The 12,400-nt window shown below is 36.2% G+C and overlaps 1 protein-coding gene across 1 annotated transcript in view; it reads left to right on the forward strand.

Moving 5' to 3' along the window:
* Positions 1–1,048: 1,048 nt before the first annotated feature.
* The window catches only part of LOC111055704 (NACHT domain- and WD repeat-containing protein 1), a 47,587-nt gene continuing 36,235 nt past the window's right edge, over positions 1,049–12,400 (forward strand). The window contains exons 1-7 of the mRNA XM_039437903.1: positions 1,049–1,065; positions 1,827–1,983; positions 2,764–2,969; positions 3,831–4,026; positions 5,687–5,939; positions 8,722–8,949; positions 9,917–10,105. Of these exons, the coding sequence (XP_039293837.1) occupies positions 1,921–1,983; positions 2,764–2,969; positions 3,831–4,026; positions 5,687–5,939; positions 8,722–8,949; positions 9,917–10,105 (1,135 nt within the window). The 5' untranslated portion in view covers positions 1,049–1,065; positions 1,827–1,920. The remainder of the gene's footprint in view (positions 1,066–1,826; positions 1,984–2,763; positions 2,970–3,830; positions 4,027–5,686; positions 5,940–8,721; positions 8,950–9,916; positions 10,106–12,400) is intronic.

Consider the following 12,400-nt stretch of genomic DNA (forward strand, 5'->3'; position numbering starts at 1 on the left):
AGAAATGAGAACTTGACGATGTCGAATGAGAGATATAATGCATTCCAATTCCTTCATCAGCCTTTTCATGATTTTCTTCTGGGATATGTTTGTCGATGAGGCTTTTCAAAAGGCTTTTCAATTAATCGATTTTCCAAGCTATATAAAAATATTCACAAGTGATCGGATTGATTGAATCATTCAATCAATTCAGTTTTCAGTTGAAATTTCATCAGATTCGGATTGAGCAGTTTCTCATGATATTAATCACTACAAATTGAATTCAACTTGTAATACATATTGGCCAAGTTTTCCATACGGAGCGGGTTCGTCCCATTCATCTGTACAGTAGCTACTGAATTGTGAATGGGAGAAAAAAGCGTCCACTCGGACGAGTGCTGGGAATAATGTGTTGCTTTCATATCAAAACCGAAGCAGCGAACACTTGCAGATGAAAACGCGGAAAGGGATGAAACTGTCAGTTGTCAGTGACTGCTCCCACGCCCACAAATCCGAACACTATAATCTAACATCAGTGACATCTGAAGAGGAAGCGAATTCCATTATTCATGCCAGCTGAAAATACTGCAATCTGGTCACGCCTTCAGTTATTGCTCTGTGGTTTGGCTGGTCTTCTTGTACTGTACCTGCAAAAATAAATGGAACACTACAACGGTTTCAAAAATATTTTGGGTGGCATGGAGATATTATGAGATAAGGATATGGATTCGATATTCATAATATTCCATATTCATATTAGAAATATTCGACAGAATATTCTGGAAAGCATAGATGTAAGGGACAATATAAGTTTCGGACAGTCTGTCTGTTACATTCAATTCTGCTCCTGGTCCCGGTTTAGGTTTGAACCGAAATGTTTTGATCGATACCACTGATAAAAACATTATTTGATGAAACATCGTGCTAAACCTTAATCAAGACTTAACGATTCTGTTTGCTTCCATGCTTCACAATGGGTTTTTGCTACATAGAGGTCGATTGCGAGCGCGACCTAAACCAAAAGCTAAACATCGACCTGACCGTTATGTTGGGATCTTTAGGATAGAAAGAGAAGTTTCAATAATGGTATGTTTCTTATGTTTAATTGCGCTGATCTGACGAATCAATAAATTAAAATATTCAACTGAGATCGTATTCTAGTTTGATCTTTCCTTGAGAAAATACTTTTGACAAATAAACAGACCCACTTGATCGCAATAGAGCGATTCGTGATTATTGGAATAATTTCATTCGTAGAAGGATGTGAATCATAATCATGTGAATTGAGAATGAAAGCATAATCTATCATAAGGTAATTGTTCCAAATAATGTATCTTCATTTCATGGTGTTTCTAGAGTGAATGTGTGATTTGGAGTGATTAGAGTGAATGTGTTGTTTTGTCAGATTTTGTGGTCCAATAATACATTTTGTACACATTATATGGTACTGAAGGGCTATCAAAATCAATGACCTTCCTGAAAGGCAAAAATTTTCAATCAAGGAATTAGAAGGAATAATTATTATTCCTTCTACTATTTGAAAAATCAAATCATTAATAATAACAGATGCCTGAACCTATAAATCAAATCAAGTTTATATCAAAATGGATACTCTTCATTTATATTGTTCAAATCATCCAGAATCCTCTATCCAAGCTCTCATTTTCAGAATATGAAAAACATCTCTGACTTTTACAGAGAATACTCCAATGGAAATCAAAATGAGGATTTATACACTTTCAAACGCTACTTATCATACTTCATTTTCCTGCAGTTACTATTCAATCTTTCATGATACCTCCTGCTTCATGAAATAAATCATTTTCAACCTTTCATTTTTCGCACAGCGTGCCCTGGAAGGAAGGAGGAGTCGACCCGGATTTCAACGAGCACGACGAATACATATCCACTTTCCAGGAGACAATCACTGACAAACTCAAAATGCTCATCAATAAAAGCATTGAAGAAAATCCTGAAATCAATGCTAGAAATAAGCCAAACCAGGTAAATTAATTGAATTGGGTTTATTGAATTAATATTGATAATTATGATCAGCCAATATGAACCTAGTATAAGTGATAATGATCGAATATGATGAACAATATGGACTACAGAACAAGTATAGGGTCTCATTTACTTTATATCTGCAAACATGGAAAACCAATAACATAAGATAAGATACATTTTAGCTCACTTCAAGCTGTATTTTTTGTAGTTACATTACATTAACATTCGAACTTGATCAGATGAAGAGGTCTTATCTGATGAAGTAGAAATGATGTGTTGGATGTGGAAATTCAGTGGAGTTCAAAGCATACTATAATCAACAATAATCCCTATGAAGATTGTATAATAAATATTATTTCTATTATAAAATAATATTCTCCTCAAATGAAGGGATACATTACTGTGCAGAATGAATTATGAATCAACTACAATGTGCAACGGGCTTTCGCCCGTATCGTGTTCTCCTTTCATTATTATTGCTGCCATTAAAGGAAGTAGTCAAAATTTATACAATTATTTACAACTATTATCTGCGGTTTACAAGTTTCTCTCATGCAGGACCTTCACATATCCAGTAAAAATGTAATTTTATTCATCTGATATCATAAATTCATGAATGTCTTGATCCAATAATTCAATTGGACGCAGGGATGGGAGAACTAGAATGAATGAGAGCAAGCTCTATTCTCTGATGTTTGTAGAGTATTTCAATAATGTCAATTCTCAATCATTTAATAGAATTAACCAATTAATAACTAAGATTATTTACTTGTTCAGGAAGTGTTCAAAGAAGCGTTAGTTCACTTGGCGCTGTGTCAGAAGCATGTAAACACGACGCTGAAAGAGGTCGACTGGTCTGGAAGTCCGACTCTCGACCACATCAAACACCTGATGACGTCAGCGAACACTCGCCATGGACCAATCCTAGTTCAGGGTGGACATGGATCAGGAAAGACTGCACTTATAAACACTATTTATGTCAAGTGAGTAACATCATGTGATATCTTTCTTATCTTTGGAATTGTCTCTATCTTCTCTAGTGATATGAGTGTATGCGGTGATTCTAATCTTCTCAATACAGATCAACATCTTCAGATTAGATCTACTCAGAATAGATTATCACCTTCATATCAAATAATATGAATGCTAAGATTGAATAATATGGGAAGTATTTGCTCTTCCAGGCAGAACGTCCACCTCGAGCTATCGGTTTTCTCATTGTTCTGCTATGATAATTATCCATTTATCAATTCATTAATTCAATAACACACAGTTCATCATTATCCATCATAATCTCAAGACAGTAAATGAAGATACCACGAGATAATATTAATCTGTTGATGATTCAGGAACTGAACTCGAAACTGCGAAAGTCCATTTCTTTTCATCTCTCAACATTATCTTTATTAAAAGATAATGTTTATTCACTCTCTTTATCACTCATGAACAAGCTAGGGGTTATTTTAGGACATCCTTCTCCACAAAAAATGAATTTTACCAACAAACACAGACAATACTTTTATATATGTGCTACAAGTATTAGCCTACAAGCCTTGGTATGCACGTATATAATTTTGTACTCAACAATTATAAAGGTAGGAGCTGGTACCAACTAGTAAAATAAGTATAATACCAATTTCTATTGACATATTCGAGCAAATTTGATAAATGATAATGATTTTGTAGATGTATCTGATATCATGAATAGATATCGTAGCAGTCAGGTACTGTTTATTTATTTTATGTACATTCCTTGACGTTGTCTCTTGCCTTCGTGGTCTACTGACAAGAAAAAAATATTATTATCTACCACTTTTCAATCATAATGCTTGCATGTTTTGCAGATGCGAAGAATGGTTCGGCAAGAAAGCGTTGCGCGTGATTCGGTTCGCCGGCATGACTCCCCGTTCGTCGTACAACCTGGAGCTGCTGCGTATCATCTGCTCGCAGCTGACTCTGCTTCTGCAGCCGTCCGCTCCCTGCATACCGCGCGATGCCTCCTTCGATCCGCTCTATGTCAACAACTGGTTTCAGACGTTGGTCAGTCTATTTTCAATGTCTTCTAAGGATTCATAATTGTTTAACAACTGAAATCAGTATGCCAAATAGCTTTAATGAATTTTTGATTCTGCTTAGAATTTTAGTCGTTTTCATATGGATCACTACCACAACATCAAATTCACAACACAGGAAGTTTCAATCTTATTAAATCTCTTTGAATTCGTTGAATAACTAGCATCAACGTCATTAATGTAAATGAGTGTATAAGCCAGTAAATATTGTAACATACATAAATAAATAAATCTAATCTAATCTCTCTCCTTCCCTTTACTTATTGCTGTTAGTCGTTCAACCAGCATGATTGTAGATGATTTAATTATTAAAGAGAAAGACAGGTTGCCCTTACGACCCTGCAATTGCAACTCAAGTTCCAAGCCACATGAAGCGTTTTTTTCGGGCATTTTCAAACGATTCTACAGGGCAGTAAACTCTCCGATTGGCTAATTGGGTAAGCGCTTGAGAATCAGCAGATAATCAGCCAATCTCAGAGAGCTTTCTGCCCCGCCGACTCGTCTAGAAACGCCTGAAAAAAATAGTCATATGGTTTGGCACTGATTCTCGTGACTGAATCATCTTCAACAGAAATACAAATAAATGTATGCTACAATATCATTCTTAACTCATTAATATCGGGGACCGAGCTTCGCTCTGGAGTACAAGAGCATAAAAAATTTATTACGAAAGAAGAAATGCATACATGAATGTTCTATCTAATCACAGTGAATTGCGATTGATTCCTAGAGGATTGCAAAAGTTTCCCTCATTAAGGCCCGGTTGCACAAAAGCCGGTTAAATCTAAATCTCAATTAATTTCACATGAATCAAATCAAAGAAGACCATTTCAGAAATATGGTTCTACTGGAATTAATCAGGATTAAAAATAACCCGGTTTTTTTTTGCATAGGCACTAAGTACCAGATTGAATGATTACAAAAGTTCAACAGCTGAGTCATAATTTTGACACATGAACTCGCTCACTCACTTCCATCATCAACAGACGACAAAATAATTATTATCAACTGTTTTTTCATGGATAAATAATAATTATCATTTTAATGTCCTTCAGCGAGTTTTCCCAGGGATGAGACCCAGTGTGATCGAATTGTTATATTATAAACCTACAATAGGTACTATGTTCTGAATTTCGTGAGAATCGTTGAAGCCGTTTTCGAGATCCGGTGAAATACAAACATATAAACAGAAATTGCTTGTTTAATGGTAAAGGATAAACAAATAATTATTATTAAACAAAAATCTAAATTAAATGCAGTAAATTATCATTAATAAAATAATCTTCTTCTTCTTCTTCTTCTTCTTCTTCTTCTTCTTCTTCTTCTTCTTCTTCTTCTTCTTCTTCTTCTTCTTCTTCTTCTTCTTCTTCTTCTTCTTACAAGCAAGGATTAGCCTATTGCCTGTTCCGGTTTACATATAGCTAATAATTCAGATGAACCTACAATATTGCAAAGTTTTTTATTATTGCCACCGCAATAAAATAATTATTCTTTCATTAGCATTTGAATGAATGTAATTTCTCATTAATTTCCATCAATTGGGAGTTGAACAAGAGGCTTAAAGCCCAATGGCAAAAGAACATTGCATGAGACCTCACAAAACAAGAGTATTTTTTTGACGTGTATAGGTGCGTCGTTTCGACGCAGACGCACCGGATGGCGCCGGCCACCTCGTCATCATCCTGATCGACGACCTTCACCGACTGAACCCCCTCGACTCGGATATCGTGGCCGCCCTGTCATGGCTGCCCATCAGTCTGCCGTCCAATGTCCACATCGTCGCCACCACGGCAGTCACACCGGACGTCCTCAAGCTGACTCCCGTCCAGCGAGAAAAGTTCCGCGCCGCCGAGTGCTATCTTGAACTACCGCCTGCCCCAGGTTTGCTCAACTTTATTTTTGATATTGTGGGTTTCTTTTTTATGCCCTATGCTCAATGGCAGTTCGACTTGAATTTAACCATGGAATAAGTAAAGAGTTTAAATCTGTGATTTAACTTAATCAAGCTTTAGCAGTTTAACTCAAATAATCTGTGATAGCATTTATTGTGATGTGTTGCAATATTGAATCAGCTAATAAATAAATGTTTATTCCCCAAAAAAACTGAAACTACAACTTCAATTACACAAAATATTAGATAAATTACATACAATAGTTAGTTACAACAAATTCTTATAATGTGTCCTCTACCTGTGTTAGTTTTTTCTGTGTGGAAATTGACTTACTCCACTATGGCGTACCATGCTCTAGAGTAGGTTTTGTTTGTTTTTTTTTTGTGCGTATTATTAATTAGTTAGTGTAGTCATTGGGTGGTTAGTTGTTGTTTGAAATAATGTTTGCTATGTTCTGTCTTCCTTTGCTCATCAACCAATTGTGTACTATTGTTTTGAACTCTCTAGGATGATTAATTCGTTTAAAGTTTGCAAGTTGTAGATTATATAATTTTGGTGCTAAATAATTGAAATGTCTCTGGTATAGTGCCTTCCTTGCAACACTGGTGATGAGAAGATTCCTGTATCTCGTGTTGTGGTTTCTGGTTTGAAATGTTGTTGGGTTCTTGAGTAATCTGCATAGTATCTCCTTGGAGTGAAGCCATAGAGAAACAATAGCGTAAGTTATTATGCTATTGTTTCTCTATGGTAAACCACGGATCTCTACGGTTTCTCTATGGATCAACCACGTTAAACTCATTGAATAGCTGGTCTGATGAATAGCGTGGAGGCTTCTTGTTGATGACCCTCATGATCAGCTTCTGTACCCTGAGGAGCGGTTCGATGTGCAAGAAGCTTGTACCTCCCAATCCTACAATCCCATACAGCATGACGGACTGTGCTAGAGAGAAGTAGATAACTCTTAGACATCCCTTGTCGACCAGTGTCCTCAGAATCCTGAATCTGTAGATGGTCTTCCTCAGTCTCACGCATTGAGATGATGATCCCAGTGCAGAAAAGAGTCCACTGTAACTCCCAGGTATTTCTGTGACTGTTTCTAGTGAACTGTGTATGAAGTGTTATTCCGTTGATTCTTGATTACTATCTCATCTCCTGTTGGCTGTACATGTTGAGTCGCCGAAAAGATCAGAAAGAAGGTTTTCTCATGGTTCAATGTTAGCAGATTTTCACTCAACCAGCGAGACACCCTCTGAAGTCCAGTCTCAGCTTATCTCCAGGTCATCTCCCAGGTCGGTTCAGAGACCTGGTTTAAACCATATGGAGTTGAACGAGCTACAACCTATTTTAACATCTTTTATAGCACAAAAGAAAATGAAATTTTGAGTAAAAAGACTCAACTTTGTCATAATGAATCTTTAAGATAAGGAAATACCGATTCATTTCGATAGGCCTCTTTATCATCTTTGATAGCCTTACTGGGGATTGATGACTACATAAATTGAAACATTTTCATTAAACATTCAAAACTACTCAAGTTCAGCTTCAATACTACAGAGAAAAATTATTTTATTTGCAGTTTTTATAAAAATGTAGGTGGAGGAAAAATTTTGTGTATATCACGAGTGAAAAATGTTTTTTCTCCCTCAGGAAAATTGTTGCCTTCGGCTTCGCCTCGGGCTTCAAACTTTTCCCTCAGGGAGAAAAAACAGCACTTTTCAATCTAGATATACAAATAACTATTATCATAATGAGAATTACCGAGAAACAAGAGATGAGTAGGCCTCCAGTATACAATGTATTGGTACTGTATATTCAATAATTGTATGGAGTATAGGCTACTATATAAAATGCTATTTGTAATAAAGAAACCAAGAATGTACTGGTGGATCTCACCCTTATATCATAAATAATCAATTCACAGTACTCCTGATTATGCTAATTTGATGATACAGTAATCCTGACTAGATATTAATTCATAAGAATAATACAAGTCTTCTTCTTCTTTGGCTGTGCCTTATCCCATTTAAATGGGGTCAGCATTCCTTCCTCTTAGTCGGCCTCTCCACAAAGCCATATCCAATGCTTCCTGTCTCCTCCAATCACTCTCCTGCAAGTCAGCCGCTATTCTATCTCCCCACCTCATCCTAGGTCTACCTCGTCCTCTCACACCATCCAAAACCAAATCCTGCACTCTTCGTCCAACATAATCCTCCTCCCGTCGCTGTACATGCCCAAACCACCTCATCCTTGTCTCCTGCATATTCTTTCCCAGTGGTCCAACTTTTACAGTGCCTCTGATCAATTCATTTCTTATTTTATCTCTTCTTGTAACCCCACACATCCATCTTAACATTCTCATCTCAGTCACTTCCATCTTTCGTTCCTGTTTCTTTGAAATGGGCCATGTTTTTGTTCCATACAGCATAGCTGGCCTCACAACTGATCTATACACTTTTCCCTTCATTTGACAATTCACTCTCTTATCACAAAGAACACCACTCATTTTTCTCCAGTTCATCCATCCATCCATCCCAGTGTTTTTATTGGTGTAGGAGACCTACCTGTGCTGACGTTGCCATTAACCACCTGTCATACACTATACACTATGGCTTTGTTTACACAGGTAGTGGTACTAGTGGACGCTAGAAGAATAATACAAGTAAAGTTTAATCATCTCAAAACTTATTCCTTTTCCATTGTTACCAAGATTCTGCTGATTCAATCAATTAGCTTGTCTGTTGAAGGTACATTGTGCACTTTTCCTATTGCAGAAAAAACTCTAGAGACTCAGGTGGAGAAAGCGTTGGATGAATTGGCGGAAGACATTGGCAGCACAGCAATGGCAAGGCTGAGCTCGCTGCTGACAATTTCTGAGTTTGGCCTGAGCGAGACGGAACTGCTGGAGCTGTTGATGCCCACATCTGGAGATGTGCTCGAGCTCACTGATGGCTTATTCAACTTCTCGACTTTCTGCTCTGTTCTGAGGAAGATGATGAGTCGTGAGTAGAGTTTGTTAAAATCACATCGAAATAAATATTTTCTATGAACACTACCAAGTGTGGGTCGAGTAGAAGAGGGGGCTCTTGTTGCCTCAACTTCGCCCACATCATTCTTGATGATATAAAGTGCAAATAGGAAGACAATTATTATCCATCTATCAATCTTCCTATCCACTAGAAACAGATGTAAGAGAAACAATGTAATCCTTGATCAATAAAGAAGGTTAAGAACCCTTGCACTGGAAAACGATTGTGTGACAATCTAGAAAATACAAATAAAAAAGTCCAAAAATACATATTCCCCAGATAATGTACTGAACTGAAAGTACTGAAAAAATGTATCTTGAGAGAAAATTTTTTTTCCTACTCAGCCTCCACATGCCCAAGAACTCACTCTATTCGCTTCAACTACCGTATTCTTAATGTTCAATCAGAAAACTTTGGCGTAACAACTTCCGAAATCTATTACGCAAAGCACCCAATGAGTTGTTGTTTCGCACTATGCCTCAATTTTGATACAACATTATGCTTCCAGACAACCAAATCTCAGTTTAAGCGAAGGAATCAGAAATTTAATTTTCCGCATGATCTTTTACTCAACTGTTTCCTGGTCATTTGGTGTTTGGAATGTTCTCCCATAACCGTGGAACCCCAATATTATAACGACAAGGAAATTGTTTTTCAGCATAAGCCTATAGTTTGGGTAACGGGTTATCTTCATAACGAGTAGCTTATATTATCATTACATTATAATATAACGAGTTCAAGGGAATACAAAATGGATATTTTTTCATAGAACATGGCAATCCTTTTACCGGAAATCGTATAGTTCTACTATTGTATGAGGGTATTGTTATTATTTCAGCTCTCAACTTCTAAACGTTATCTGATGTTCTCCATAGAAGGATAAAATCTCCACATGACTCGTTGGCTTTGAAGTATCATTGATGGAATATTATTTTCACAGGCGATCTACTAAGAGAGAAGTTCATGAGCGGTCGAGTGCTGCTGTGTTGGAAGCACGAACTGACCTCGAAGGCAGCGCGCAAGCGATATCTGCTGCAGCAAGACACGACTCGCGCGCTGCATGCCGAAATCGCCAACTTGTTCTTCAGTGAAATTGCAACGCAACAGCAAACACAGCAGGAAGGAACTGGTAAGCGTCCCAAACTCAATCCAAATCAAATAATGTTCCATTCAATAACATCAGCATAAATAATAAATATAGATGAATTAGTTGTATCAGCCTATGTTTTTGACCAATCTATCCATATCCCATTTTTCCAATGAGAAAATTGTATAGGCTACATATGAATAGGAACATCTAAAATTATAATAGTTATGTGTATATATATATATAGAGTGAAAAATATAGCTTTTTCTATCTGTGGGGGAAGTTTGATTTCCCTGCGGGAGAAAATAGTATCTCACATCACATGGACGGGAAGGCGCCTTTTGTAGGCAAGAATGATGTTTCTAGTCAAGGCGTTAGCCAAGACTAGAATTTCATTCGAGCACTGCAAAAGACATTCACGTCCAAGTAACGTACACTATTTTTTGTCATAATGATCTGAAGAAGAATAATCGAGAAATAGAAAACATCAACTGCTTGTGCTGGAGTTACTACATGCATATTATATTTTATTAACATAACCTAGTTTACAAATTCCGAATCAGGAATTTTGTGGAAGTTGACAAAACTTCCACCTGGAGCACTGAAGGTGTTTTTTTTAGCAGTTTTGCAGTTCCTATTTTGGAAATATTAGTAACTTTCACTTCATAATGACAGTGGAGAAAAAGAATGACAGTTGCTGATACTCTTTTTTGTCAATGTCTTCTATAGACGGTAGCTGATACAGGTTTATTGATGTAATATCAACGGTTCATTCTCGTTTTAAATAATCAATTATATTTTATTAAGCAAGAAATTATATTTTCAAATAATTCCATAATGAATTTTCATAATATTTAGATGGAATATTATTTTAATTGATTATTAAATATCAAGGCCCCGAGCGTTGCTCGTTATTTATCTATAAACTATTGATGAACAGAACACAATAATTCTCTAAAATGATTGGGGAAGGACTAACAGGCACAGCCCAAAGCTGTTTCTTCCTCGAATTTTGATTCATACACTATAAATAGTCCAGAAAGTAGGTTATGCTCCATACACTTGAATTCAGGTTCAAATTTCAGTCCAAACATTCGAAAACAAAAAAGTTCTAATTTAGATTATTTGAAAGCCAAATTGAATGACAAAATAGCACTCACTAATCATTTAAAATTGTCAAATAATGATTAACTTTGAAAATTATGATATACTCTAGTTTAGAATGATTATCATGTCATGTCAACAAATCAGATTATTTTGATCAAGTGGATTAACATTTCTAGATAATATTTCTTGCTGATTGATTACACAGCTGGAAATAATTTTGTTTCCCTCCCACACACGCATCTTCAGTTTCGACAGACAACAAAATTATCATCTGTTTTTCCAAGGATGAATAATTGTTATCCTTTTCATGTCCTTCAGCGAGTTTTCCGAGGGATGAGACCTAGTGCAATCGAATTCTTATATCATAAACCCACTATGTTCATAATTTCGTGAAAATCGTTGAAGCCGTTTTCGAGATCCGTTGGACATAGATAACCAGATATAAATAAATATGAATAACAAAATATGAAAATATATACAGATATAAATTGCTCGCTTAATATAATAGGATTCTTCATTGTTAAGAGATGACCTGGCAAAGAGTAAAGCGAGAAAGAGATAGTGCTATCCACTTGTTGAATGATAGACAAGTATAGTAATACCATTACTAATCAAACACTGCCATTATAACGTGGAACTCACTATAGGATACATACTCGACTCTAAAGAAAAAATAATGGTTTCATTACAGTAGAGTATGCTGTAATGAGAGTCATATGTTTATTTGTTCTGCAAACAGCTGTTTACCGGCTTGATTTCATGCATGAAAAAGACAAGCACTGCAAAATACATTCACGTCCAAGTAGCATTCACTATTTTTGTCATGATAATCTAAAGGAGAATAATTGAGAAATAGAAAACATTACCTGCTTGTGCTGAAGTTACTACATGCATTCTATAAACATAAGCTAGTTCACAAATTCTGAATCAGGAATTTTGTGGAAGTTGACAAAACTTCCTGGAGTGCTAAAAGTGGTTTTTTGTAGCAGTTTTGCTGTTTCTACTTTGTAACTAGGAAACATACTTGACTGTAAGGAGAACATATGGTTTCATTACAGTAGAGTATGCTGTAATGAGAATCATATGTTTATTTGTTCTGCAAACAGCTGTTTTACCGGCTTGATTTCATGTATGGAAAACAGCTGATATTCAATTCCAGCTGTTTTCCATGCATGAAATCAAGCCGGTAAACAGCTGATTGTAGAACAAATAACCATATGATCTCTTCAC

This window comes from Nilaparvata lugens, chromosome 11 (genome assembly GCF_014356525.2).
Source record: "Nilaparvata lugens isolate BPH chromosome 11, ASM1435652v1, whole genome shotgun sequence".
Classification (NCBI taxonomy): domain Eukaryota; kingdom Metazoa; phylum Arthropoda; class Insecta; order Hemiptera; family Delphacidae; genus Nilaparvata; species Nilaparvata lugens.